We start from the raw sequence: 27,489 nt of genomic DNA, 5'->3' as shown, positions 1-27,489 counted from the left end.
TGTATATCTGTATAATATTTTTGCTGACAAATTCTTGTAAATTAATCAAACAATGCAACGAAGCAAACGTGGATCGCACGTTACACCTCAACTAGTATTACGAATAAGTACTTATGCATACATATATGATACAGTATCCAATCGGCTGCGGAGGGTATTTGACTGGTCAACCTTTTATTATTTTCCTGGTGAATAATGAATATTAATATACTCTTTAACACTAATAGTCTTCTTAAGAATCTTTTTGAATCTCGAACAAATTAAACCCGTTGGAGTAATATAAAAATAATATTAGATATAGTTATAGGTTAAGTAAATATTATACATTTTTTTATTTTTTTAAAAAAATCAGCTCCATTAATAAAAAAATTAATTTTTTTATATAGATCTTAATATCGTATATTTACTTAAATTCTTTTACACAACACTTTTATATTTTATGACTGTAAATATTATTTTTTATTAACAAAATCCTTAATTTATCCGTTAAAAAAAAAGCACAGGCCGCAAACAAAGGCTACAGAGTGCAAAATTTGCAAATAGGGCAGCCAGCACATGAGCTGCACAAGTGCAACCAATTGATTTTTTTTTTTAAAAAAAATCCTTGATTTATTAATAATATATATTATAATTTGGTGACTTTATTTCTTTTCCATGTTTGATCTACAGTGGAGTAGTTTTTCATCTACACCAAAAAGTTTTTCTCATCTTCTTTCTAAACAAACAAAATTTTTTTATCCCAATATTTTTTTTTTCACTTTTTCATTGAAAATAATTATTTTAATATAAAAACATATCAATTAAAGTGGGACTCACACTCACCTCTCACACTTTCACAAATATTATTAAAAATATATTATTTTAAGGTAGGAGCATACTTTGGTCAAATTTTATAAAATTTTCATTTCAACTTTAAGGTTGTTGTTTCCATTATCAATATATAATTTGGTGTGGTTTGGATTTAGAAATGAGATGAAATGATTTTAGATGAAAGTTAAATAAAAGATTGTTAGAATATTATTTTTTAATATTATTATTATTTTAATATTTAAAAATTTTGAATTATTTATTATATTTTATGTGTGAATTTAAAAAAATTGTTATAATAAGATGAAATAAAACACTTTCTAAATCCAAATTAGCTGACATGGATAAACCGAACTCCCTACTTTTATTTTGATATTGAAGTTTTTAGACCAAACAACAAAACATTGAAATTTGGCTTAAAAATAGTTAAGAAGCAAAATAAAGAAAAAAAAAATTCTGACTCTTGATTTATTCTTGATGGGTTTGAATTTAGAAAAAAAAAATATATTTTTATTGTATAGTGGTAAAATAGTTGTGGATCGTTTTTAGTCTATCAATACTCGAGGAAGAATGACTACACCGTCTGTTTTAATAAAACTCATATAATTAGGATTATAAATGAATCAGTCCATCTGATTGCTCGATAGATATTTACTCAACTAAACTCGAATTGAGCTCGATCCATAAAAAAAAATATCAATCTTGAAATTAAAAATATGCTCGATTAGTAAATAATATATATTAGATTTAGTTCAATTCGAATCGGTTAAAACCTATTTAGGTTCGCTCTTGTTAGCTCGACTAGATTATAATTTGATCATAATGTATGTATACGTATTAAATTTAATAATATACGTATTATACTAGCCTTTATAAGGAACATGTAACTAATAATTGAGATTGTGAGTCTCACGTATAAAGAGGTGTTAAGTTGAAAAATATTGTAGGTCTCACATGTAAGAGGTTTTGAATTAAGATGAGTTTAGTAATTTAAAAATTGTATATTTAAACGTTAGATTCAATTTAAAATTAGATTGAATTGAATTAATTTTAGTGCAATTCAACAACAAAACTAGCCCTAAATATATATTCCTAATAACTAACTTATGCATACATATATAATAGAGTATCTCATCGGTTGCAAAGGCTATTTGACTGGTCAACCTCTTATCATTTCCTGGTGAATAATAAATATTAATCTACTCTTTAACGTTTATAGTTAGGGGTATAAAAAAAAAAATCAGTGAATTAGTAAATCAGACTGAACTGGAGTGAACCAATTAGTTTGATCTGATACCAAGTTTGGTTCGGTCTAATATATATTTTATTTTTCTTAAAACCGGTTAAAATTGATTTGGTTCCATTTTTATTTTTATTTTTTAAACTAAACTAAACCATACCAAACTAGACCGGTTCGGTTTATATATATATATTTTAATTTTTTATATTGTATATAATTTATATATATAATATATAATTATATATAAAATAGTTTAGTTTTATATGATAAATTACTAATTAATATAATATTAAATTTTAAAATCTTATATCACCATAGTTTATTGTATTAATAGTTATAGTAACACTATATCACTATATATTATAATATATTACTATAGTCTATAATACAATTGTAATATATATAATAATATACTATAATATATTATCACTATAGTATTATATTATATATATAATATGATATATTAAAATTAAAAAATCGAACCGAACTGGATCGGAGCCGGTAAAACTAGAAGAATCGGTTTAAGGGGGTGATCGGTGCGGAATTAGTTGTTGAAAATGCAACACCGGTTTATAACGATTTGATCCCAAATTTTATCCAAAATCGGATCAAACCGAATCGGTTATACCCCTAGTTATAGTCTTCTTAAGAATCTTTTTAAATCTCATGAACAAATGAAAGTTATTTCAGTAATAAAAAAGAAAAGTAATATTAGATACAATCATAAGTTGTACAAATATTGCATATTCTTTTAAAAAAAGAATGAGCTCTATTAATAAAAAATTAATTTTTTGATGTAAATCTCATATTTACTTCTTTTAAAAAAAGTGTACGGCGCTTGCATATTTCATGACTGTAAATATTATTTCTCATAAAAAATTAAAAATAAACATTCTTGATTTATCCATTACAAAAAAGGCACAAGTCGAAAAGAAAGGCTAGAGAGTGCAAATAAACATCTCACCGCACCAACACTAAGGGTGCTCTTTTGCCGCCACGCACGGCTTTTCTAGGTTTAGGGCCACCGGTTACTTCAGATCTGACTGACCGCCATACTCTTAGGGTGGCATGTGGCTCTTATGCGCCATCATAGTAACTGTGTTTGTAATTTTTTTTCAAAGGTTAAAAATATGGATCTATATCTTTCTAATACATAATTTGCTATTTTCTCATGTATGTTTAATTTTTGTACTATCTTTTGTTTTTGAAAAATAAAAAATAAAAAATAAAAAATAAATATTATCTCTTAGACTTTTGTTTATAGAATGTGTCTTCTACTCTATCTTAGACGGAGTATAGAATTTGTTAATTCTATCTTAGATAGAATTGTGCTGTCTCTCAGAAAGTAGGCCCGTAGAGATTTACAATATGGATTAGACTATGTCAGTTATGGTTGTATATTGATGATTTATTAATATTGTAATTAGCTTATAATATATATTTTAGATCTAGTTATAATGTTCGTTATTAATAAATACAGTATGCTTTTATAAAATATATATATATATATATTATTTGAAGGTAGGACGCATACTTCGGTCAAAATTTGTAAGCCTCGGAGAAACGAGATTCCCTACTTTTCTTTTAAGCACAAATTCTTTACCTGTTCTTTAATGAATTCCTTAAATTGGGAGCAGGTGACAAGTGGTTGTCACATTTGCAAGATAGGTGGCCAAATTCTTAAATAAAATAAAATAAAATAAAATAAATCTTCGTTAGGCTAACTTAAAGGAAACGCAATCCTGATTGAAATTCAATATATTTCGTTTCTCACATCACATGTGGCCCCTATATGAACGACTCTTACTGCATCTGTTCCACCTTTCATTCTCAAGTCGATTGGACATTAACTGAGAAATACTAATAAATAATTTTAACAGTGTCGGCACTTGATCTACTCGTTTTCCAAATTTATTTCTGAATTAAAATTTTAGACAAAAAAAAGTTAGAGATCAAAATTTTATCATTTAAATAATATAATTAATGTGTTTTATACATAATTTTGTAAATAAAATAAATTTTATTAAAATAAAAATAATAATATTTATAATCGTAAATATATAAATATTATATAATTATTTTAAAAAATAAATAAATATGAAGCTCACATTAAATTTACATATTTTACTATTATATATAACATTGTTTTTAAAATAATAAACATATTAAATCGCATTTCGCTTGAGCGGTGCGCCAGCCCAACAGCCAATATTGGTCGGCGTTGACTAAATGGCCCTTACGGCCTTGCCGCAGTCATATTTCCCTGTGGGTGGGTGTCCAAAACCTTAATCAATTTCTGACCAAATCTCCTTAGTTGAGTTGATCCAGTTAATGCTAATTTGTTTCACAACTCTTCGTCTACAATGGAGAGAGAACCGCGTCCCTCGCAAGTCCAAATAAGGATCAACTCCAGGCGTCACAGTGGCGTGATTCACCCACTACAGTCATCCCCAGCTCCGGCATCAGCTGCTGCAAGCCCGGGCGTTAACCCGGTGGAGATCAAGCATTTCAAGAAATGGGTCCCCTGGTTGATACCTTTGTTTGTGGTCGCCAATACCATCGTGTTTATAATCATCATGTACGTCAACAACTGTCCCAAGAACTCTGTTTCTTGTATTGCTAAGTTCTTGGGTCGCTTCTCTTTCCAGCCTTTCAAGGAGAACCCTCTGCTTGGGCCTTCCTCCAATACGTAAGTTCTTTTACTTTTACTTTTTTTTTCCTAGAACCAAATTGACTGAGTTTAGCTACGTTTATCGATTTGTTTTTACTTGGTTGGCTGCAATTTAAATCGCTACGCTTTGGTAATCAAGCAACTGTTGCGTGTTTATGGCTTCAGGCTGCAGAAGATGGGGGGTTTAGATGTGAGTAAAGTGGTAGACAAGGACCAGGGATGGCGCCTCATAACTAGCAATTGGTTGCATGCTGGGGTTTTCCATTTATTGGCAAACATGCTGAGTCTTTTGTTGATTGGAATTCGGCTTGAGCGTGAATTTGGGTTTGGTATGTATCCTAAAATTTAACTAATGTTTTATTATATATGTATTGCTGTTTACCATGTTTTATTATAATGTGCCACGTAGGCACATTATATATGTATTGTTGGTCTTCTAATTGTTGCAAATAGCTAAGACTGTGTAGTTCAGAATGTTTCTTCCATTCATTCTAACTTGCTGAAAGATTAAGATTGCTCTATTCTTTGTCTCTAATTGATCTGTGAGTCTTGGTAGGAATTAAACAAACCATGTTTGTATTTATATACAAAATGTGTAGCTCAAAATACTTGCCTGATGCTTGTGTGCTTTTATTACAGTACGGATTGGGTTGATATACGTCATCTCTGGGTTTGGGGGCAGTATTTTTTCTGGCCTTTTCATCCAGTCAAACATCTCTGTTGGTGCTTCTGGTGCACTTTTTGGCTTACTTGGAGCAATGCTTTCTGAACTCATCACGAATTGGACATTATATTCCAATAAGGTATTTATTGAACTTCTTTTGCTTGACTTATGGGCTTGTAAAATAATTCTGTCATTCTGGTTAATAACATTCTTTACCCAAGTTATCTCACAACTTTGAGTCAATGTCCAGGTTGCAGCATTACTAACCCTCCTGGTCATCATTGTGCTCAACTTGGCAGTCGGAATCCTCCCACACGTGGACAACTTTGCTCATATTGGTGGGTTCCTTTCGGGTTTTCTTCTTGGGTTTGTGTTTTTGATACGTCCCCAATTTGGATGGGTTAGTCAAAGATATACTCCTGCTGCTGCGGATAAACCTAAATTCAAGATGTATCAGTGCATATTATGGGTTGTTTCTCTGATCCTTTTGATTATTGGGTAAGCCTGACATCAGTTTCTCTATTTTTTCAGTAGTTTCTGCTTCTTTTATAAGATTACACCAGGAAAAATATATCATAAGATCGCAAACAAAAAGAAAAAAAAGTTGGTCAAAACATACTAACCCTGTTTGCCTTGAGAAATTTGCTTGAACCTGTAGAATCCCATAAAAGTGAAACTCCCAATTTTTGCTTGGTTATCATATATGTCTTCTCATAGATGCAAATAATATAAGAGTAGGAACAGATGATGGTCCTGCTGGTAATGCTTGAAAGCAATGAAAGTTCTGGTGATGGAACTTGTGTACTTTGTCTGGGTCATTGTCTTCTTCTTGACATTCTGACTTTTCTCCAGTATTGTTGAATGAAGACCGATATTTCATTGTGATTCTAAATTCTATTTAACTTGGCAATTGGTGCTAAATCACAATTTGTGACAGGCTCACTGTTGGCCTGGTTATGCTGCTCCGTGGAGTTGATGCAAATGATCATTGTTCTTGGTGTCATTATTTGAGTTGTGTCCCAACTTCAAGCTGGAGTTGCAACACTCAGCCTGCATCTTGCTCGGTAACCATGCTAACACTACTTTTTCTGGTTTGTGTGAAAAATATATTAAGTCAAATGAAGTTGAAGACACTGTAATGGAAATTAATTATTTCTTCTTTCCTATAGTATGGTGTCAAAAACTCTTCCTGATGAAGCAAAGGGCTGGCTTATTATTCTGAATGTAAAATTTTAATTATATTACCAACTAAAAAGTCAGGAAAATAAAACATAAGAAAGTAAGGAAATTAAAATAGAAGTGTGTAATGCACACCCAATAAAGCAGGCCTTGCTTCCCATTGGGATGAAAGCATGGGTTTTGCGGGGCAATGCACCTATGGAGGTGTGACCATCAGGTGGTTCTGGTTTTGCAACTTCCATACATGCCAAAATGGAACTGATGAAAAAAGTTAAATTATGTGCAAGCATGAGTTAAGTCGATGCATATTTGGCATGCATAGAACTTAGGATTAGACAAGGTGGTGGTTTGATTGATTCTATATATTTAATGTTATTATTTCAGACAATCCAGACAGGCAACCAGTTAAATATAACGTGCTCGAGCAATGGGAAATCAGGTGTATATATATTGCCAAATGCATCCAATTCGCAGATCCAAGGATTGTGTGTTGAGCTTTGCAGTTGATTTATGCAGAAGACGATGAAAGCTGACATGCGCTACTTAGATGTATAAACTTCTCGTCGCATATTTTTTATCTACAGACATTTGAATTGCTATTATGTTGATACGTTATTACGACTGTTCATCTCCTTGTATTAATATTATTTTGTACATTGACCTTTACATAGAAATAATAATGAATTATTGTTTAAATTTTCTTCTGTACTTGTGTTTTTGTGCAAAGGTTCGGATGCATGACTTGGTTTTTATGTAGAGATGATAAGTCACAGCAAGGGAGGAAGGAGGATTTGGGGTAAGGACCATGCTAGTCGGCCACCCGGCACCTAGTGCTAGTCATGACTGCTGGTTCATTCTTTTTTCTTTTTTTTTTTAAATATCTTTAAATATTTTTTAAACATTTTAAAGAAAAAAATTAAAATGCATTGGTTGTCAAATCCGGGAGAAAATGTTAAACATTTTAGATAAATATTACAAGTTCGCAACTAAATAGCTAAGAGATGTCCTATCACCCTCTTTATTTTATTTTATTTGTGTTGTAACGTATGTTAGCTTTGGAAAGATTATAGGGAACTTTTATCCGTTAGTTTATCTATAAATGTCCTATTTACTGAAGAAAAAAAAAAAAAAAAAAAAAAAAAAAAAGCTAAGAGGGATACAAGACAAAGTGATGAAGATGAGAGATGTTGGGCCGTTTGGGAACACAATTATTTTTAAGTGTTTTCAAACTATTTTATTACTATTCATTAATTAGTTCATTACTATTTATAAACTACTTCACTATTATTTATAGATATTTTATATTTAAAATATTCTATATATGAGATACTTTTAGTATCTAAACCAATAGAGAGACCAAGCGAGCACGAGGCTCATTGAATGAAGAGAGTAGGTCTAGAAACCACTTACGGTGAGGTTTGTATAGTGAGTTGAAATGAAAGTTGAATAAAATATTGTTAAAATATTATTATTATTTTAGAATTTGAAAATATTTGAATTATTTATTATATTTTGTGTAGAAATTTAGAAAAATTATAATAATGAAATGAAACGAAATGAAATACTTTTTATATCTAAATGGGAACTAAGATTTAGACTAATGTTATTCCTTTAGATATATAAATATAATATAAAAAATAAAAATATTGTAAACAAGCCATGAGATTGCACTCGAGGAGTAAAAAATTTATACTTGTGCAAATTTTGCGAGGAAAAATTTTATTTACAATCCTTTTAATCATTTTGTGATAGGGAGACGCTACTAGCCAGTCGGATAAGATACCCTACTTTACACATGTGAATGAGGAGTTAACACGTGTGGGTTATAGCAAAGTAAACAAAATACGCACATCTAGAGAATCTCATTATTTTATTTTATGATACCAAGGCTCATGTCTCTCTCTCTCTCTTTCTCTCTCTCCTCTGATTGCCCCTCTCAACCAGACTGATGAACCATCTGCAGTAAAAAAACAACCTAGCACAACCCTCTGTAGAAAAACTACAACCCAGTTAAAAAAAAAAAAAAAGCTCAAATTGGGAATGATAATTACAAAACACTGCTACTTCAAAGTTTTAGCATAATTTGAATAGGTTGATTCATCTACAAAATAATTAAAATAATTGAATTATGTCAAATTAGAAACAAAAAAGAACACTTTCAAAACACTGATTTTCTTTGTTTTTGATATGTGAGTTTTCTTCATGTACTCAATTTGAGAATGATCATATCAGTGGCATTATATGAGCTTGCTTATTTGTGTCTCATTCCTTTCTTGATATCTTGGCTGGAAATATATATGTTAGCTAGAGTTGAAAAAGTTGGGGAAACTTCTAGTTTGGCCAATATCAAATGACCATTTTTTTTATAATCCTAATTTTTCCTTCTTCGGAAACCAGCTAATTCGCGAAATCTTCAGATTGACCTTAAACCACTACATCTTATTAGTACTAATAATAGCCAGAATGCCGCATAGCTTAAAAAATCCAGATATCCCACTACAACCTATCAATACCAAATATTTGAACGCCAAACATTAGGGAGAAAGGGAAAAGGAAAGGGGAGAAATAGGAGAGGATAATTGAGTTGTGCAGATGGGATGATGGGAACAGGGAAGAGGAGAGCTAGGTTGGGGAGATAGGACGATGGGAAAAGGGAATAGGAGATAAAGTGTTGAATAATTGTAAGGTAAAGTGTTGAATAATTGTTCTTGCATTATTTATGCTTACACGTATTACAATCAAACTAACTGTACAATTTGTACAAAGGGAGTGGATTTTGAAGAAAGCAATTATTCTTATAACATAGAGATCTAAGTTCTAACACCAGAAAAAGGTGAGTTTAAATCGTATGTGACAATTAGTCACTCAAAACACATACAAGCACACACACGACTTTTGCATATAGAATAACGGTGGCAACGATTATTTTTTTATTGTAGCAAAGAGGTGGATATTGCTTGTGGCATTTGTGCCACTCCGCCCCATTCGGCCCTCACCTAGGCGGGGTAGGGGTTTACCAAATGCCGATAACGGGGTAATTCGCCCGCATCTGGGCACCTAGAGGGTGCGACGAGGGGGCTAGACCTAGGCTTGCTTCGCTATATATATGTGTGTGTATTTATTAAAAAAAAAAACTTGTATTAAAATGACATCATTTTAATAAATCTCTAAAACTTTCATCTTGACTCAGACCTCTCTCACTTAGCTCATCTCTCTACCCTATCTCTCGCTCTCGAATCCTCACGTCATCACCATTTGTAGCTAACTCTGTCTTTAAATGTGCTCTCAAGTTCTCCTACGTTCTATTTCCATCTAGAAAGACTACTGGGTCCCGGGTTTCAGAAAACTGAGCAAAAATACAGGGGCTGGGCTGTCGGAATGCCATGAGGATGCAACCGTGGATAGGCTTATCACCCAAGATACAAGAATGTGGAGGATGGATACTGTTAGAGCTCTCTTTAATCCAATGGTAGCTGATGAGATCCTCAAGATTAGAGTGCCTTTTGAGCCCTATAAAGATAAATGGATATGGATAGAGGAAGCCAATGGCTGTTTTAAGGTAAAGAGTGCTTATAGGCTATTCCAGGCAATTAACTCGAGGGAAGTGGTAGAAACTTCCAATCGGGTCCAGGAAAACTACATGTGGAAGAGCTTATGGAAAATGCATGTGCCTCAAAAGATCAAGAACTTTGCATGGCGTGCTTGCAAAAATATTCTCCCTACCCTCACAAACTTGAGACACCGAAACATGATAGTGGAAGAGGGTTGCAGTTTCTGTGGGGAAAGGGAGGAGGATATTAACCATGCTCTGGTGTTTTGCCCTCAAATAGCATAAATATGGAGACACCTTGGGCCAGCAGGTTTACGGCTCCAACAACAGCAAAGTTTCAAGGAAAATGTGAAGATAGTACTGGACAATGGTACTGAAGCTGACCTTGCTTTATTCTTTGTATTATGCTGGGGTATGTGGTATAGAAGGAACAAACATAAGATGGAAGGGGAGAGGGTAACACCTAATGCAGCAGCTAACATGGCCATGTCCCTGCACAAGTCTTTCACTGAACTTAAAAATCTAAATGCAACTGTTGCGAGGAAATCATATAGGTGGAAACATCCACCACCCGAGTTCCTAAAACTAAATGTTGATGGGGCAACTTTCATAGAGTATAGGAAGGTCGGCATTGGCTTGATCCTGCGTGACAGCACTGGCACGGTTGTGATGGCAGCAACAATTTCAGAAACGGAAGTGAATGACCCATCCACCATTGAGCTGTTAGCCATACTGAGGGGTATGCAAATGTGTATCCCTCTGGGCATCCCGAAACTAATGGTAGAATCTGATTGCTTAATGCTTGTTAATGAATTACAGTCCTCACAGGCACCATCATCGGTAAACAGCAACTTAGTTATGGAAGTAAAAAATCTGATGAGTTGTTTTCATGAAGTACTTTTTGAGCATGTAAACCGAACGTGTAATGGAGTGGCTCATGTTTTAGCCAGGTATGCTTGGAACGTGTGTGATGTTCAGATGTGGTGGGGTTCGGCCCCAGCTTTTGCTGGTCAAGCCTTATGGTTTGATCATGCTGATTTGTAACTCGTTTGATATGAATGAAGTTCTACTCTGCTTATAAAAAAAAAAAAAAAAGTTCTCCTATGTTCTGTAAGTATCTAGAGCCTTTTTCTAGTTTTTCAATGGATTCATTAGATTGGACTGGATGTGATTGATTAATGGATTTGGAGGATGAGATTGTGATTTGTGTGTTGTGGAGATTAGATTATGATTTGTATGAATTTGTTATTGTATTTTCAATTTTGTGTATGTAAATTTATTTAGGGTTTGGATTGAATTTGAAAACCCTTAATTATGTTTGGGGCTTCAATACTGAAACCCCAATCTTATTTTGTTTTTAAGGTTTTATAATCTCACTTGCCCAACTCTAATCCCAAATTCCCAATGATCTAATCTTAAATCCTTAATAGAAAGGCCTGCAGCCATAGGCTTATGATCTCATGTTGGTTTGTAATTATAGTTTTAAGTTTTTAACTATTTTACATATGCATATATTGTTTTTTAATTCTAATTTATTTTCCTATTAATATTTGAAATTTTATAATCTCACAGTCCCACTCACCCACCACTCCAAAATTCCAATCTTAAGACTAAAGTCAATGTCAAACGATTTCATACGTCATAAGTCATCTAGCTACAATTTGTTATTTCATTAAAACATTCTTATTTATTTAAATTATTTGAAAATTTGTAATATTTCTAGATGAATTTATAATAGTTTTGGATTAGTTTTATTATTGTAATAGTTTAGAATTATTAGTTATAACCCAAAAGTTATTAATTTAATAGTTAAAACTTAGAATTTTATATTTTATGCTCTAATAAGTTTCATTTCAGTTTACATAATATGTATAATATTGTTTTTAATTTAGGCAATTATTTAGAATGGTATCTGGGCCCAATAACAGGTTCTGGACCCATCTGGGCCGGACGGATGCAGATGGACCAGCTCCCTTGGAATGATCATCGCCCTTGGGCGTCGAATGGAAAGAGAAAAAATACTGAATGTAAGGAAAAATCTAGTTATAAATATAAATATATATTAAGATATATATTAATTTAATATAATTAATTAAAATATAAATTTTATTAAAAATAATGTTAATTTAAATTTTAAATATGAAGAAATTAATATTAATATATAAATTAATATGTGACTTTACTTGTACATAACAAAATTTTAAAAAAATTAAAGAGTAACTGATAATGTAGAAGAACTTTTTCCCCCCACTCATACCATAAAAAGGCATCCCGTTTAAAATGATAAAGGTAAAATAGCTTTGTTTCTCGTCATTTTACGTATCACATATTACATATGTTTTTATTTTATTTTTATTTTTTTGATTTTATTCTTGCTAAACTATTTAAATTCTTTAACACATTATTCCTACACTGCATATTTGGTTAAGTTAAAAAGTAAAAAATTATATATAATATGTGATGTAGGAACTATGAGTAGAACTTTTTAGGATAAAAGTCGACATACCATATACTATACATTTATTTATTTATTTGAATTTATTTATTTAAATTAATTAAATTCTTATATTCATTATTTATATATCAAATATTTAGTAAAAAAAGAAAATAAATAAAAAAATTGTAGTGTTTAAGTTTATATTTAGAATTTATCAAAACGTTATTGTGTTCATTGCCAACATGGAGTACCTCCAAGTGTTTTTTTGTTCCACGGTATTCCTTTGTCAAAAGTGAGGATTTATTAATAAACTTGAGACATGGCTACTATGTGTGTGGCTACTGGCTTTTAGATAAAAAAAAAAGACTCTGTGGGTGTGGAAAATAAAATGGACTCAACGGTGACCCTGCTTGGAATTTTTTTTTTTTTACATCATTTTTTAATATTTTTAAATATTTAAAAAAATAAAAAAATTCATAATAATATCAAACAAAATTTTCTTAATCATTAAAAAAAGAAAAAAACACTGAGTCGCTCCGGCGGGATCGCCCAGCGGGGATCTGGCATTATTCAAATAAAATCCACCCATTACTCGGTACGGGTCAAGCAGATTGGAGTCATTGGGCCCTCGGATCTGCCCATCCACATTTCAACAATTTCTAGGGGGTTAATTCGGTAAAAACAAATCAACAAAATCTCCAACTCCAGCTTTAGCTCTATCATCGTCGAAACGAGCGCTTGAACTCGCTCGCATTTGCTTCATCCGTTTCAAACTCTCTCAGAACGACAAATCCTGCTGCTCCTTCACGAACTGTTCTGGGGTTTCCTTTTCTCAATCTTCTTTCACCGCATGAAACTCCGAGCACTGAGCTTTTCTTCCATTAGATTATGATGGCGGTTCGAGCCGTTAACAGCTGCTCCATCTTTCGCTCCGCTTCGTCTCCTCCTATCTCCGCTGTCCGGTGCCGATTTTTCACTTTCAGGAGCTCTTCGTTACGCCGCCACCCCAAATTAGGGTTCCAGTTTCCTGTACTCCGGCCCGAGCAAAAGTTTTTCGGCCATGGCAGTGTTTGGAGTTGTTCGGTTCACAGTCTCGTAGACATCGTCATGGAAGAGCTAAAGTTCATGCGCAAAAGGAAGAGAGTTTGCGCTGCCTCAAAGTATGTTTTCTCACAACTTGTCATTTTCATTTTCCTTTTTACGTTGTTTAATTTGGATGCTAGAGGAGCTCTAAATACGAACTGTTTTGGGAAAAGCATTTATACGTCTTTTATATTCATCAATTTCAATCAGCTCAAATGTTTTTACCCGTTGGAGTTTCCGAGCTTAAATTTGAAAGTCATGTATGACGAAAATGGATCTTCTCTGCAGGGTTGGCTTAACGAGCAGTGGAAAGCTTCTTGAAGATAAGCTTGTGAACAGAGCGATGGAGAAAGGGTTGCTGCTGGAGTTCAAGAAGGATTCTGACAGGGTCTTGCTGGCAGTTGCACAGAGACCTGACGGCAAAAAGAATTGGATGGTGTACGATCAGGTTCTAGTAGAAACAACTAATGCGGCATGTTGATCAATAGGTTGCTAGGTTTTGGAACTCATTGTTTCTTTATCTAAATGCATAAAAAATTGTAGGCTTTCCAGCTAGTGTAACCAATACTTTATTTTTCGATGGCAGAATGGTGTCACATCCTCCATTAAACCACAACAAATTACGTATATTGTTCCAGGCATTGAGAATTTTGATCACGCGGGGATTTCAGATTTTATTCGTAAAGCACAGGATAACTTGGTTGGTTCTTGCTTGTGGAAGGATAGAGACAAAATTTTCTTTTTCTTTCTTCTCTCTCTCTCTTTTATTTTGATCAGTAAAAAAGAGAATTTGTTTCTACTCTTTTCTCCGTGGTTGATGTCAAAGGAGAAAAAAGAAAATCAGCAATTAATGTTGTGCTGCAGGATCCGGCACTTCTAGAGTTTGCTTGGGTTGAGCTTCTAGAAAAAAATAAATCAGTGACAACTGAAGAATTAGCAGAGGTATAAATTTTATATGTCCGACATATATCTCATTGTCCTATGCTCTCCAATGACCTTTCAGCTTAATTTACAGATGATTTTTGGTAGCGCTGAGCCACTTGAAAGCTATTGTGCGCACCTTTTGCTGTCAAAAGATGAATTATACTTCTGTGTACTTGAGGCTAAAGGTTCACGTTCTCTATATGGGCCTCGACCTACTGTGCAGGTACATCTTAGATTTTTCTTTAACACACACACACACACACACGCATGCATACATAGATCAGAAGAAGGTAAAATTTGTCAAATCAACAATAGGAATATCAGGCTACAATATTAAAGGACCAGAGTTATCACATTTTTGATTCTTTTGCCACTTCTTGAGGTCACTCCCTTTTGAGCAGCTGGACATACTATGCTTTTCCTGCGGAATTGGAAACCATTTCCCAATGTGATAATCTTAGTACCTGAGACTTATGTTATGATTTTGAGTCAATTGTCCTGTCTGTTAGCCAGTCTAAAGACACTGAGATTATCTTATATATTCATACCAAAATCTCAAATTTAAATTAGCTAGCTGGGTATGATTCTGGTTACCTAATACTCCCTTTTATCCTTTTTAATTGATTTTCTTCTCTCTTTGCCTCTTCTGCTTTTCATCATTGTGTTTGCTATTAGACAACATACTGAAACCAGGTCTAGTGCTTTAATAATGATACTTTGCACTGGCTACCATGTAATGTCTCTTGTTTATAAATTCTTGACTGATATTTCTCCATATATAAGAAATTGTGGAAGTTTAATTAGTTAGCAGAACTATACATCTTACAATGCTTAAAGAAATTGACTTGCCAGCCTTTGAGTGAAAAACACCTCCTTTCATCCTGTTCAATTCATTTTCTTCTCTCTGTCTATCCTGCTTTTCATCATTGTGTTTGCTATTATACAATGTGCTGAAACCAGGTCTCGTGTCATATTAATTATACTTAGCACTGTGTAATGCTCTTTGTTTATAAATACTTGACTGATAGTCGCTTGACATGTATCAGAAATTGTGGAAGTTTTTATACAATGCTTTATTGCTTCCTTTCATGTAATTTTGATCAGATTGAATCCCATTTGTTGGAAAATCTAGGTAGAAGAACTTTTACAAAGGAAACTTGCAAGGGAGGCTGCTGAGAAAGAACTTCAGGAGATTGTACAATTGCTGAAAGCTGCTAAGGCAATGCCTTTAGAAGCTAAACCTCCCAAATCTTCTTGGATTGTCGAAGATAAAATCAGACACATAATTGAATCTCTCGAATCTTATGCCATTGATGCCTGCAAAAATGATGAGCAGAAGAAAACAGCTGGGGTGGTAACCTTTCTAACTTAAACAAGTTAGTTTTAGTTTGGCGTGTGAATTTATATTTCTTTCTTTTTTTTACTTATAAAAAAAAATTATATTTCTTCTTCCTGGAGTAGATAGCTGATCACAACGAGTTTTGCCTTTTTAGTTTGAAGCAGTGATATTAGGATTCTGTTCTAGAGTAGATAGCTGTTCACAACTGTCAATCATGTTATTCCTTTATATCCACCATATACCAATTTTTTATTCTTTACTTAACATGTCATTCTTTTTCTCAGATACTTAAGGCAATGGGATTGACAAAAACAGCATCATCGGCTGTAAATCTCCTAATAGATATTGGTTATTTCCCTGTACACGTCAATCTTGATCTCTTAAAGTTCAACATTCGTACTGATCATTCAGATGAGATAATATCAGCAGCGGAAAGCCTTCTGTCGGAGTCATCTGATCCAGATGAAGTAAGCATGTTTCCTGGTTGGAAAAATTTATGCAAAGATTTATGTCGTAAATACTCCCTTTGTTCCTTTATATATATCCTGCTTTTCTTTTTGGGCTGTCTTAAAATATATGCAAGTTTCCAAAACTGGAAGGATTTATCCAGTTAAAGTTCTTATATTACCATTAATTTTGAATCCATCTTACCATCAGGGGTCCTGGCCTAGTGGTAAGTGACTTACTCTCAAATAGCTTGGTAGATAAGAGGTCATGGGTTTGAGTCTTGACGGACAAGATGTTAAGAGAGAAGAGTTGTGCTCATTCCTTGCCTGCTGGATTAGTGCTATTTTGCCCTTGGTGGGGTTGGAGTTAGGGTATGGTTCAAGTCCTTTTTAAGATAGCACCTATGGCTCCCCACGGCCCAATGGGTATAGGAGGCTACCACAGTTATGCCTACACCTCTACCTAGGGTCTCCCCCTCATCATTTTTATGCATTAGAAAGTTTTGAACCCTATTTATTCAAATACTAATCCACCTTTTTTATTAAATAATATAGTTTTATTAATTATCAAGAGAAAAGAAACAAATGCATTATTGAACTAAATCATATGCACTTAATTAGAGAAAGAAAAGAGATCAGGACAGTCTTGGAAGCTAAAGCTAGAGAGACATAGGTCAGCAGTCATCCAATGGAATGTGGATTGAAAACGAAAGCGTTGAGATCTGTTGGGTGCTTTTGTTGTCTTCAAAACTTTCATTTCTTCCCATCATGTCCCAAATCAAATGAATCAAGATCATTTTCCACAAGTTTTCACCATGATAACTATCAAACCATGTTTTCAACATGCGAATGAATATACCACCCTTGACTTATAAAAGAAAAAAGTAATAAATAATATTAATACTAATAATATATCTACCACCCTTGTAGGCATCACCCATATTAGCCCCAAAAGACTAAAAACAGCTTGCCATAATGTGCTTGCCACCTCATAGCACTAGCAGAGAGTAAAAGATTATCCATGGATCCATCTTGTAAACCCAACATTCATTCTATGACCATAACACGTCTCCACACCTAAGGGTAGTTTTCAAAGATTTATATTTATTTTGGTTCATTAAAATGTGTAACTTGTGAACTTCGTTTATCTTTGGCTGGAGGGAGTATCCAGTTTTTAAGAATGACCCTAGTACAAGCATTTTGAGTTTGAGATCCTATTTCCAATCTCTCCTCCCCCCCCCCCCCCCCCCCCCCCCAAAAAAAAAAAAAAAAAAAAAAACTATGGAAATGATACTCACTGTAGTCTATCAATCCTTATGTGCAGTCAACCAACTTTGCTTGATATTTCCCTAACTAAACCCTGTGGGAAAAAGTTCAGGGATTGGGAAATACATGGGTTCTATTATTAGAATTTCAAGATATCTTTATGCTTATTGATCTTCTGTGTCTTAGATTGACAGAAAAGATCTCACTCACTTGAAGGTTTATGCCATCGATGTTGATGAGGCTGATGAGGTAATCCATACTTTCTACTCCATGAAGTTACTGTAAAAAATAGTGGTCTAACAAAGCAATTATGTAGCTTGATGATGCCCTGAGTGCAGCAAGGTTGCAAGATGGCCGGCTTAAAGTTTGGATACATGTTGCAGATCCATCTAAATTTGTGCAACCTGGGAGCTTAGTAGACCGGTAGCTTTTGAGATATTTTAAGATATAGAATTAATTCCTGTGCTATAGTTGTGTTTGATATAGTTAGTTCAATCTGTGTAGGGAAGCAATGAGAAGAGGAACTTCTATATTCTTGCCAACCGCCACATATCCAATGTTTCCGGAAAAACTTGCTATGGAGGGAATGAGCTTGAAACAGGGAGAAATCTGCAATGCGGTCTCTGTATCTGTTGTGCTGCGTTCTGATGGCAGGTAAATTATTAGTCTCTGGTTTTTATTTTTTTTTTAATTTTTAATTTTTAAGTTTAGTTGCTGCAGTAAAGTGCCATATCCATATGTGGATTGAACTTAAAAGTTTAATATTTATCTGTTTATTTCAGCAGACCAGAAAATCTTAGCATTGGATATTTTATTGAGAATAATAATAGGCAAGAGCTAAGGGGCTGCGAAAGGCAGCTTAAAAGTCATTAAAACTCATTCCATTCAATACAATAGATGATTCCCAAAGCAACAATGTATGAAAGAAAAATTCCCCAAACCCTTCTGGTGAGTGCTCCCTCTCCTCGAAACAACGACCATTTCTCTCATTCTAGGTGCACCACATTAAGCATAGAGGCACCATCTTCCAAACAGCCGTGATATAACAATTGCCCTGAATTCCTCTCCAACATGACAATAAATCTATCACCCTCTTAGGCATTACTCATGCAATACCGATCCTAGTGAAATTTTCATCCCACAAAACCTTGACTACTTCGCAATGAAGGAGGTGATCCTCTGATTCACTATTGTGTTTGCACATGAAGCACCAATCTATTATGTAGAAGCCACTCTTTCTCAGCTTATCAATAGTCAATATTTTCCCATGCGATGCTAACTAGCCGAAGAAAGCAACCTTGAGGAGAGCATTAATCCTCCAAATGCACTTCCATGGGAAAGCATTGGAAGAGTGAGTCGACATTACCTTGTAGTAGTATCTAATTGAGAAGCTTGTTCCTCGTAGGTGTCCAAAGCAATATGTCCTCCCTTCTTGCCTGTAAATTAAGCACGTATAATGAGTTGTAAAATTCAGCAATGTCTCCCACCTCCCAATCCCGTACTGCCCTAATGAATCTCACTGACCATTGAGAAGAATTAGTAGAGATGTCCATGTTATCAGCCACTGAGGCACCCTTATCTAATGCAATCCTATAAAGAGGGGAAATCGTTCTTCAAAGCAACATCACCACATCAAATATTGTGCTAAAATTTGATTTGCGTGCCCCTACCCACTTCAAATCTGCAATTCGCGAGTAAAGGTTCCCAACCATTACGAATAAATTTCTAAACTCCCATGCTGTAAGCCCCGCTTACTTCATTAGAGCAACAAAAACCCCAAATGCTCTCATACTTAACATCAATAATGTTCCTCCAAAGAGCATCCTCTTCTCGATGATACCGCCATAACCATTTTCCTAGAAGGGCCTTATGAAAGGTTCTCAATTTTCTAACCCCCAATCCGCCACAAGTCAAAGGTGCACAAACTTTATCCCACTTAATCAAATGGAATTTTTTCACTTCCTCTAAACCTCCCCACAATAAATTACGAAAAATCTTCTCCACTCTATAAGCCACCCCTATAGGCAAAGGAAATAAAGATAGAAAGTATGTTGGGAGATTGGTTAACATGCTCTTGATTAGTGTGATTCTACCGCCTTTAGACAAGTAAACTATCTTCCAACGCTCCAATTTACATCCGATCTTCTCAACAATCCCGTCCCACATTGCCTTGGATTTTTGAGGGGTCCCCAATGGAAGTCCAAAATACTTCATGGGCAAGGATGATACCTTGCAGCCCAAGATGGGAACCAAATTGCTTAAATTATTAACCAAGCCAACTGTAACCATTTTAGATTTTGATAGATTCACCTTAAGACCGGAGATAGTTTTGAAGCAAAGTAGGAGGGCTCTCAAGGAACAAATCTGATAGGGGTCCAGGTCACAAAAAATTAGAGCGTCATCAACGATAAGTAGGTGAGAGATTGATAGACTACCATGAGAGGAACCACCCACTGAGAAACCCAAGATGAAACCCCTATCCACCATCCTTTTCAACATTCTACTCAGAACATCTATTACTAAAATGAATAGAAGAGGGGATAAGGGATCCCCTTGTCTCAAGCTCCGAGAGCTGTTAAAGAAGCCGCCTTCAGGGGTGCCATTAACCAAAATTGAGAATCTGATGGTTGTGATGCAATATTTCATCCACTGACACCATCTTTCCCCAAAGCCATACCTACCAAGAATATACACAAAGAAATCCTACTTTACATGATTAAAAAGCCTTCTCCACATCCAATTTACATAAGATACCTGGGATGCCGGCTCTGATTCAACTCTCCAAGCATTTGTTAGCAATGAGGACCGAGTCTAGTATTGGGCTTTTTTTTTTTTTAAGATGTCGGGGAACCTCTTCAAGGCAGAGCTCTTCAGACCCACCATTGCAAAGTAAACTCTGGTCCTGTGCACTGCACCCTCGAAAGTTTCCCTACATGGAACTGGTTAAATCGCTAGCTTTTCACAAGGGGGTGTGGCCCTAAAGGATTGTTTGCACCCATGAGGTGTTGAACCTTAAACCTTGAAGGGAGTGATACACCAAGACCAAACCCTTCACAACTTGGGCCAACCCTTTGGGGTTTTTGCCTTCCTTTTACAAAGGCGTTTTGTGACTTCAAGATGATCTTCCCCATTACTTCGCTCAACCGTTTGGCTAGAACTTTTGAGATAGATCTTGTAAACCCCGCTTACCAAGCTTATGGGATGGAAGTTTTGCACCTTCGCCGACCTCACGCTTTTTGGAATAAGGGTGATAAATGAGGTGTTAAGGCTTTTCTCAAATTTTGAAATTCAAGAAAAACCTTTATGATGTCCTCCTTGACAATGTCCCAACTAGCTTGGAAGAAAGCCATTTTGAAACCATCTGATCTCGGTGCTTTATCTTTGTCCATCCCTTTTAGCACGCTAAGCACCTTATCCTCTTCTAACGGTCTCTCCAACCAAGCCACACTTGGTTGATCAATCAAGTCAAAGACTAGCTCGTCTACCTTGGGCCTCAGATGATGTTGCTCCTTCAGAAGCTTATCATAAAAGTGAACAATGTGATCCTTGATAGAGACTCCGTTCGAAAGAACCCTCCATTCTGAATGAAGAACCTCAATGGCATTGTTTCTTCTATGAGAGTTAGCTACTCTATGGAAAAACTTTGTGCTCTTGTCCCCTTCCTTCAACCAAAGGGCCCGTGATTTTTGCCTCCAAGAGATCTCCTCCATAAATGTGGTTTTTTCCAGCTTAGCTACTACAACCATTTTCTTTGCCTAGTCTTCATCTGAGAGGCCTCATCCACCACTTTTTCATCCAAATGCTGCAAAGACTTCCGTTTTCCATTTTCTTAGATCATTTTTCAAGGTTTTAAGTTTCACTGCTAAAACAAAATTGGGAGTGCCCGAGTATTGATATGAGGACCACAATGATCTAACCTTGTCTGTAAACCCATCCACCCTCAACCACATGTTCTCAAATTTAAAGTATCTTCGTTCCAATAAGAGAGGAAAATGATTAAAACAAAGCCTAGGTAGTCATTTTTGGCATAGGTTGGGAAAGTGGGCCTCCAAGTGGGCCTCCTAAGAAGGAGAGACAATGAATCTATCTACCCTAGACCAAGCCCTCCCGTTAGACCAAGTGAAATCACCCCCAGCTAAAGGTAGCTCAACCAAGTCCAGCTTGCAAATTAAAGTTGAGAAGTCAACCATGGCTGAACTAGAGCTAGAGTTCCCCGACCTTTCACTTGGAAACCGAGTGATGTTGAAATCTCCTCCAATATACCACGGGTTGTTCCACCAACTACACAAACCAGCGATCTCATCCCAAAGGAGCTCTCTATTACTGTCATCATTAGGCCCGTATACTCCTACGAACCCCCACTTGAAACTATCTTCCACATTCATGAAAGAACAAACTACTGAAAATTCGCTGATATACTCCACCAAATTAACTACTTGCTTGTCCCACATCACTATAATGCCCCCTAAAGTGCTCTTGGAAGCAAGAGCGGTCCATCTTGTATAATAGCAATTCCACAAACTTCTTATTATGTTTCTGTCAATAAACTTCAGCTTTGGTCTCTTGCAAAAAAATTACATCTGCCTTCCATTCCCTTATTAATTTCTTCACTCTAAGGTGCTTGTTCGGGTCATTCAATCCCCGAAAATTCCACGAAAGGATCTTGGGCTTCATGGGATGCTGAGGTTCACCCTATCATTATGTCTCCCCCTATTAGCACTTCCTTCCCTTGCATCATAGCTTATGGAATAAGAAAGCCTCTTAAGCTCCCTTTCCTTTTTAGAGGCTGATCTGGCTAGGAGGGGCTGTCCTGCTTTGATGGGCATAAGAAGTGCTCAAAATTGATCCTCAAAACCCTCACAGGAAATCCCTATGCAATAGCTCATTTCTTCTACCTTCTATAGAATCCAATCTGATTGTGGGCCAGCCCATAGAGGTGCTGGAGGCAGAGAAAAAATAGGACTGGGCTTGTCCCCGGGATCCCCAAGATTGTTAAAGGAAGCAACATCTCCTGACTCCTTGCAAACTAATTGTAAATCGGACTTGATTGATGACTTGTCATCCGAGAGCTCCTCATCATCTGAGATAGTCTCTTCCTCTTTTTCCAACGTGCACAAAATCTTGGAGGGAGTCTCAGCCGCTACCCCCGTGAGTGACCCCCTGACATTAGGGGCTTCGCGGGTCATTGATTGAATGCCTTGAGCCCTGGATGGAGCCTCCAAAGGTTGTGAGGGACCATTGATGTGCTGAGAACTAGTGAGAGCTTCAAACCGAGGCATCCCAGTTGAGGCCAAAACCTCATTGCGGTTGTTTATCCCCTTCGAGGTTGAGAGCTGCTCCAAATTAGGAACCATAGGGTCACCAGTGGTCGGTGGCCCTTTTTGTGTTGACGTCAAGCTCCCGGAGGCCTAAGAATAGGCGGTGGCTTCATTTTGGACCAATCCAGCTAACACCTTTACCTCCATGCTTTTGTTCATCCCTGTCAAATGCTATAATTGCGCCCTACTTGGGCCCATAGGATTGCTGGCGGCTAGTGCTACTGTCGGGGGCTTTGAGTTTCTCGAGCTTGAGACAGATGACTCTCGGGCTCGGGATGGTTCCTTAGCCCTCCACTCAGAGTGGACGGGCCTAAGAGATGTCTCCCCATGCTTCACGGGTCCGGCCCTTTCATGAAAGTTCATGCCATTAAAATCAATTACAATTGACGAATGGAGTATCTAAGCTCATCTATTGACCCCGTTCACAATGTTCAAAGCTTCTTTCATTCCTCTGCATAGGAGATTATGGAAGTTGGAACCTTTGTTTAAAAGTTGTTGTTCGGAACACAATAGATACAAACTTCTTGTATGTCCAAATTTGACCTTAGAGTTTTTGGGGTAGTTGGCCTGATTTGAGGGCCATATAAACAAATTTAGAGGGCATCTAGTCTACTCAACACAATTATTTAATGCTCTATTTTTTCATTACAATTGAGGTGTTTTACTCATGGTGGAACTGCAGATATGCAGATGGAAGTTGCATGCATGCTTCTATATATGATTTCCTATAAATGAATTCTACTTCACACCCTACATGGTTTTTGTAGCATTGCAGAATACTCGGTGGAGAACTCATCTATCAAACCCACCTATATGCTGACATACGAGAGTGCATCTGAACTGCTTCATTTGAACTTGGAAGAGGAGGTAGAACTGAAAATTCTATCTGAGGCGGCAGCTTTGCGGTTACAGTGGCGGCTAGAACAGGTTATAAAATTCAACTCTAAAATCAACCACTGTGTTGAAGTTCTAAGGAATCTGCTAGTGTTTCCAAATATTCATATCCAAGAACCCTGAGGAGACTTTCTGTGTTTGGAATGAATTTGAAAGAAAATGAATAGGAAATGCTCGTAGGATCCGAAGAAGCTCGTGAATAATCAGAAAGTAAAAGAATTAAGAAGGAAAATCATGTTACGCAATCTCCTTGTTAAAACAAAAATGCATCTCACAGTTTTGAATTAATATCTGGAATAGCTTAACCTTGCGTAACATAGTTTGGATTTTGCTCTTGTTTTGATGAATTAACAATCAGAGACATTCCAGAATGAGTAGGCTTAAAATCTCACAAACATTATCTATCAAGATATGAATGTCTACTGCAAATTATTTTCTTTTAGTTAAAAGATATGTATAGAAATAGGATTGTTTTTGTTGAGAACCTTATGGTCCAAAAAGAACCTTTTTGTCATCCAAGGGTTCTTGAAAGCAAGATAAATGAGATCAAAACAATTGATTTTGTCTCTGCCACTACGTACCCTTTGGATAGTTTTTTTCTTTGGTGGGACGTAATTTGTCCATTGACCCCCTGTTCTTCTATTCATATTGACTTTTTATGCAATCTTTAGGGGGCAGTTGACACAGGCTCATTAGAAGCACGCATCAAGGTGGCTAACCCTGAGGATCCAGAGCCTATTATTAATCTTTATGTTGAAAACCAAGCTGACCCTGCAATGCGACTGGTCTCTGAGATGATGATACTCTGCGGGGAAGTTATAGCCACTTATGGTTCTTGCAATAACATTCCTTTACCCTACAGAGGACAGCCCCAATCAAACATTGATATATCTGCATTTGCACATCTTCCAGAAGGACCTATTAGGAGCTCTGCCATTGTTAAAGTAATGCGTGCTGCTGAAATTGATTTCAGGAAGCCTATACGCCATGGGATTTTGGGACTTCCTGGTTATGTTCAGTTTACATCTCCTATTCGCAGATATATGGATCTTCTTGCTCATTATCAGGTCTGGTTTTTTCATTACCGTCGTGTTGCATGAATGTCCCATGTATGTGCCATGACAAATCACCCCCAGCTTTGCTTTTATGCATGTAGGTTAAAGCGTATCTTAGAGGTGATTCTCTTCCTTTCTCTGCTGGCCAGCTAGAAGGGATGGCATCGATTATAAACATGCATACTAGATTAGCCAAGAGGCTATTTGGCAGCAGTCTTCGGTATTGGATATTAGAATACCTGAGGAGGCAAGCAAAAGAAAGAAGATATCGTGCATTGATCCTTAGATTCATTAAAGATCGGATTGCAGCACTATTGTTAGTTGAGGTAGGCTTTTGTTTTTATCTGTGGTTCTGTACTGAAGCAATCTTTCTCATAGATTATGTCAAGTAGTGCCAAAATTGTTTGCGGTTTGGTTGAGTGATTTGAGTGTAAAGAGTATGGGTAGACAACACTGTTGTCATTGAGGGGACGTACTGACTTTATTATTCAAGGCAGTGAAAATGAATAATATGATCCCGCTTTCCTTCCCTTCCCTCTCAAGACATGCTGGACTGTGGTTTACAAGTTGGAACTTAGAAAGATCTTTGGTGATGATGTGAACATCATATTCTTTGTGCATCACGATGAGTCATTTAGACGTTCAGGCTCAGGTTGACTTGCTTGTTATTGGTTTTGTCAAAGGTTTTTTTCTTTGCATGTCAGCATGCAAACATCTTTTGGCTGATCCAGCTGATTGTGCTCATTTTTTATGCTCTCAATCCATGTGTTATTTCCTATCTGCCAAACCGATCCTAGGGGTTGCTCATCAGTTATATGATGTTGGTAGATAGCAACCATTATCTAGATTGCGAATGCCCAGATGCTATCTTAACCTTATTTACCCCTATAATCTATTTTTGTTCTTTTTTATCTCTCGAATCTCAATTTTGGTCCGTGCCATTTGACATGTCCTCTCTTGGGGTATGGTTCCTGATTGAATGATCTTTGGTATGTGCCACTTTTCTTCTCAATATTAAGGGCACACCTCCAGCCATCTGCACGAATCCAGACAATTTTGCAAACTATTGTTCTTTTGCCTTGCATTTGGCTGTAGGAGTAGATTAAAGTACTAGAGATTGGACATACACGTTTCATCTCTATTTGCCAACAGGAAGAGAAGGAACTGGAATAAGCATACTATACAATTACAGGGTAGTTCATTCATATACTCTACATCATTCATGAGGTTTTTAAGGTTTTCATCTCTGCAGCATGGTTATTATTGTTTGTTGTTTCTCCTTCCCCATCTCAATTCCTTCTTCTTAGTACGTTTATTTGATTTGACATTCTAAAGATTGGGCGGTTTCCATCACTGGCACATCCTTGATCATCTTGCAACTATGTTGATTAAAATTGCTGAACCAATCTTCAAATTTTGCAGGTGGGATTTCAAGCTTCCGCATCGGTGTCTGTGGGATTACATATTGGAGATGAAATAGAAGTTTGGGTGGAAGAAGCTCATCCTCGTGATGATTATCTTGCACTTAAGGAGGTTATATGAGGGATACAAAGAGATGGTTTTGTCCGGAACTTATCAGGAAAAGCATTTTTCGCTCATCCTGGTATGAATGGTAGAAGTTACATTAAACAAACCCAAAGTTAGTCTTTCTTGACATTTTTGTAGAATTCGATTTTAACTCCACATCTTCATATTTATGTGACTGATTTGTGTGTGCTACCTTGTAGGCGCTCCTAAGCTCAGACAGTGAAGCAGCCAAACATCACTTTTCAAACAGAATGTTCCTAAAGGGTACCCATCTGTAGAAGTGATTGCAACACTGCTTGAAAGTGTCCCATTTTGAGGTCGAACCATGCCCCAAAGTTCTCACTTGTTTCAAGGCGTTGCTTCTCGTTTCACTTGGCTGAAGGCATTATTCCACAGATGGCTCACATGGGTTGGTCATGCAATTTTTGGGGCCAGCATATACGTATGTTGATTTTGTTCTCGAGTAATGTATAACGTAGTAGATTCCGAAAGCGTTGCTCTAATGAATGTAACATGTGTTATAATTATCACATTCTTCTCATTTATCTCAAAATGAGATAGCAAAGATATTAATAATATTTTTTCACGTAATATAGATTAGGGAGGAGTAGAGATACGAGTATGCCAAGTGATTTCTTCTATGTTGCCCGAGAGTTGTTACCGAGAATTGTGACCGATAGTGCTTTTTACTGTGTTTTATAGTTTTTTTTTTTTTTCCTTTGGTAAAAACACAAAATACTATGGATCACAACTTTCCGTAACGATTCTCAGTAGCCGTGTGAGATTAGAGATGTAGCCTGTAAAAAGTTCTACTGGTTAGCTTCGAGAACAACCAAGTCAAACTGGTTACTGGGTCTCATTGGAAATTGTGGAACATGGCCGAAATTGCTCACAAAAATCAAGGCGATATGGTGAAGAAAATCGATATTTTTTAACAATAAAAGTGTTTCATTAATCATTATAAATTTTTACATAAAATATTATAAATAATTCAATTTTTTAAAATTTTTAAATATTAATAATATTAAAAAATAATATTATAATAATATTTTATTAAACTTTTAATTTTCATTTAAAATTATCTAATTT

At 35.8% G+C, this 27,489-nt stretch overlaps 3 protein-coding genes across 5 annotated transcripts; all 3 read left to right on the top strand.

Annotated features, from left to right (window-relative positions):
* Nucleotides 1-4,234: 4,234 nt before the first annotated feature.
* On the top strand, nucleotides 4,235-7,257 carry LOC122275061 (RHOMBOID-like protein 4). Its single transcript, XM_043084001.1, has 6 exons — nucleotides 4,235-4,736; nucleotides 4,884-5,047; nucleotides 5,358-5,521; nucleotides 5,633-5,880; nucleotides 6,320-6,446; nucleotides 6,946-7,257. Exons 1-6 carry the CDS (start codon nucleotides 4,411-4,413, stop codon nucleotides 7,066-7,068), a joined length of 1,152 nt encoding a protein of 383 aa, XP_042939935.1. The 5' UTR covers nucleotides 4,235-4,410; the 3' UTR covers nucleotides 7,069-7,257.
* Nucleotides 7,258-9,988: 2,731 nt separating this feature from the next.
* On the top strand, nucleotides 9,989-11,155 carry LOC122277073. Its single transcript, XM_043086960.1, has 2 exons — nucleotides 9,989-10,337; nucleotides 10,422-11,155. The coding sequence occupies exons 1-2, from the start codon at nucleotides 9,989-9,991 to the stop codon at nucleotides 11,153-11,155; spliced, it is 1,083 nt and encodes a 360-aa protein (XP_042942894.1).
* A 2,077-nt stretch (nucleotides 11,156-13,232) lies between these two features.
* Nucleotides 13,233-27,041, top strand: LOC122276558 (ribonuclease II, chloroplastic/mitochondrial). Of its 3 annotated transcripts, none has more exons than XM_043086381.1 (15): nucleotides 13,233-13,708; nucleotides 13,920-14,079; nucleotides 14,218-14,331; nucleotides 14,496-14,573; nucleotides 14,647-14,778; nucleotides 15,688-15,909; nucleotides 16,179-16,361; nucleotides 17,793-17,855; nucleotides 17,923-18,029; nucleotides 18,111-18,260; nucleotides 23,692-23,851; nucleotides 24,490-24,885; nucleotides 24,975-25,199; nucleotides 26,296-26,476; nucleotides 26,601-27,041. In XM_043086381.1, the coding sequence occupies exons 1-14, from the start codon at nucleotides 13,437-13,439 to the stop codon at nucleotides 26,413-26,415; spliced, it is 2,382 nt and encodes a 793-aa protein (XP_042942315.1). In that variant the 5' UTR covers nucleotides 13,233-13,436; the 3' UTR covers nucleotides 26,416-26,476; nucleotides 26,601-27,041. The 3 variants fall into 3 exon arrangements, with proteins under 3 accessions (XP_042942315.1, XP_042942317.1, XP_042942316.1); XM_043086383.1 differs by having other exon boundaries at nucleotides 26,296-26,485; XM_043086382.1 differs by having other exon boundaries at nucleotides 26,296-26,512.
* Nucleotides 27,042-27,489: the final 448 nt, after the last annotated feature.

This window comes from Carya illinoinensis, chromosome 9 (genome assembly GCF_018687715.1).
Source record: "Carya illinoinensis cultivar Pawnee chromosome 9, C.illinoinensisPawnee_v1, whole genome shotgun sequence".
NCBI classification, from domain to species: domain Eukaryota; kingdom Viridiplantae; phylum Streptophyta; class Magnoliopsida; order Fagales; family Juglandaceae; genus Carya; species Carya illinoinensis.
The sequence above is the reverse complement of the archived record's forward strand: the minus strand, read 5'-3'. Positions and strand labels throughout refer to the sequence as shown.

Coding starts and splice junctions, on each gene's coding strand:
- LOC122275061 (XM_043084001.1), top strand. CDS start 4,411: ATGGAGAGAGAACCGCGTCCCTCGCAAGTCCAAATAAGGATCAACTCC. Junction 5,048..5,357: donor TGAGCGTGAATTTGGGTTTG/GTATGTATCCTA, acceptor CTTTTATTACAG/TACGGATTGGGTTGATATAC. Junction 6,447..6,945: donor CTCAGCCTGCATCTTGCTCG/GTAACCATGCTA, acceptor TTATTATTTCAG/ACAATCCAGACAGGCAACCA.
- LOC122277073 (XM_043086960.1), top strand. CDS start 9,989: ATGTGGAGGATGGATACTGTTAGAGCTCTCTTTAATCCAATGGTAGCT. Junction 10,338..10,421: donor GGAAGAGGGTTGCAGTTTCT/GTGGGGAAAGGG, acceptor TTGGGCCAGCAG/GTTTACGGCTCCAACAACAG.
- LOC122276558 (XM_043086381.1), top strand. CDS start 13,437: ATGATGGCGGTTCGAGCCGTTAACAGCTGCTCCATCTTTCGCTCCGCT. Junction 18,030..18,110: donor CCTGGGAGCTTAGTAGACCG/GTAGCTTTTGAG, acceptor CAATCTGTGTAG/GGAAGCAATGAGAAGAGGAA. Junction 24,886..24,974: donor ATCTTCTTGCTCATTATCAG/GTCTGGTTTTTT, acceptor TTATGCATGTAG/GTTAAAGCGTATCTTAGAGG.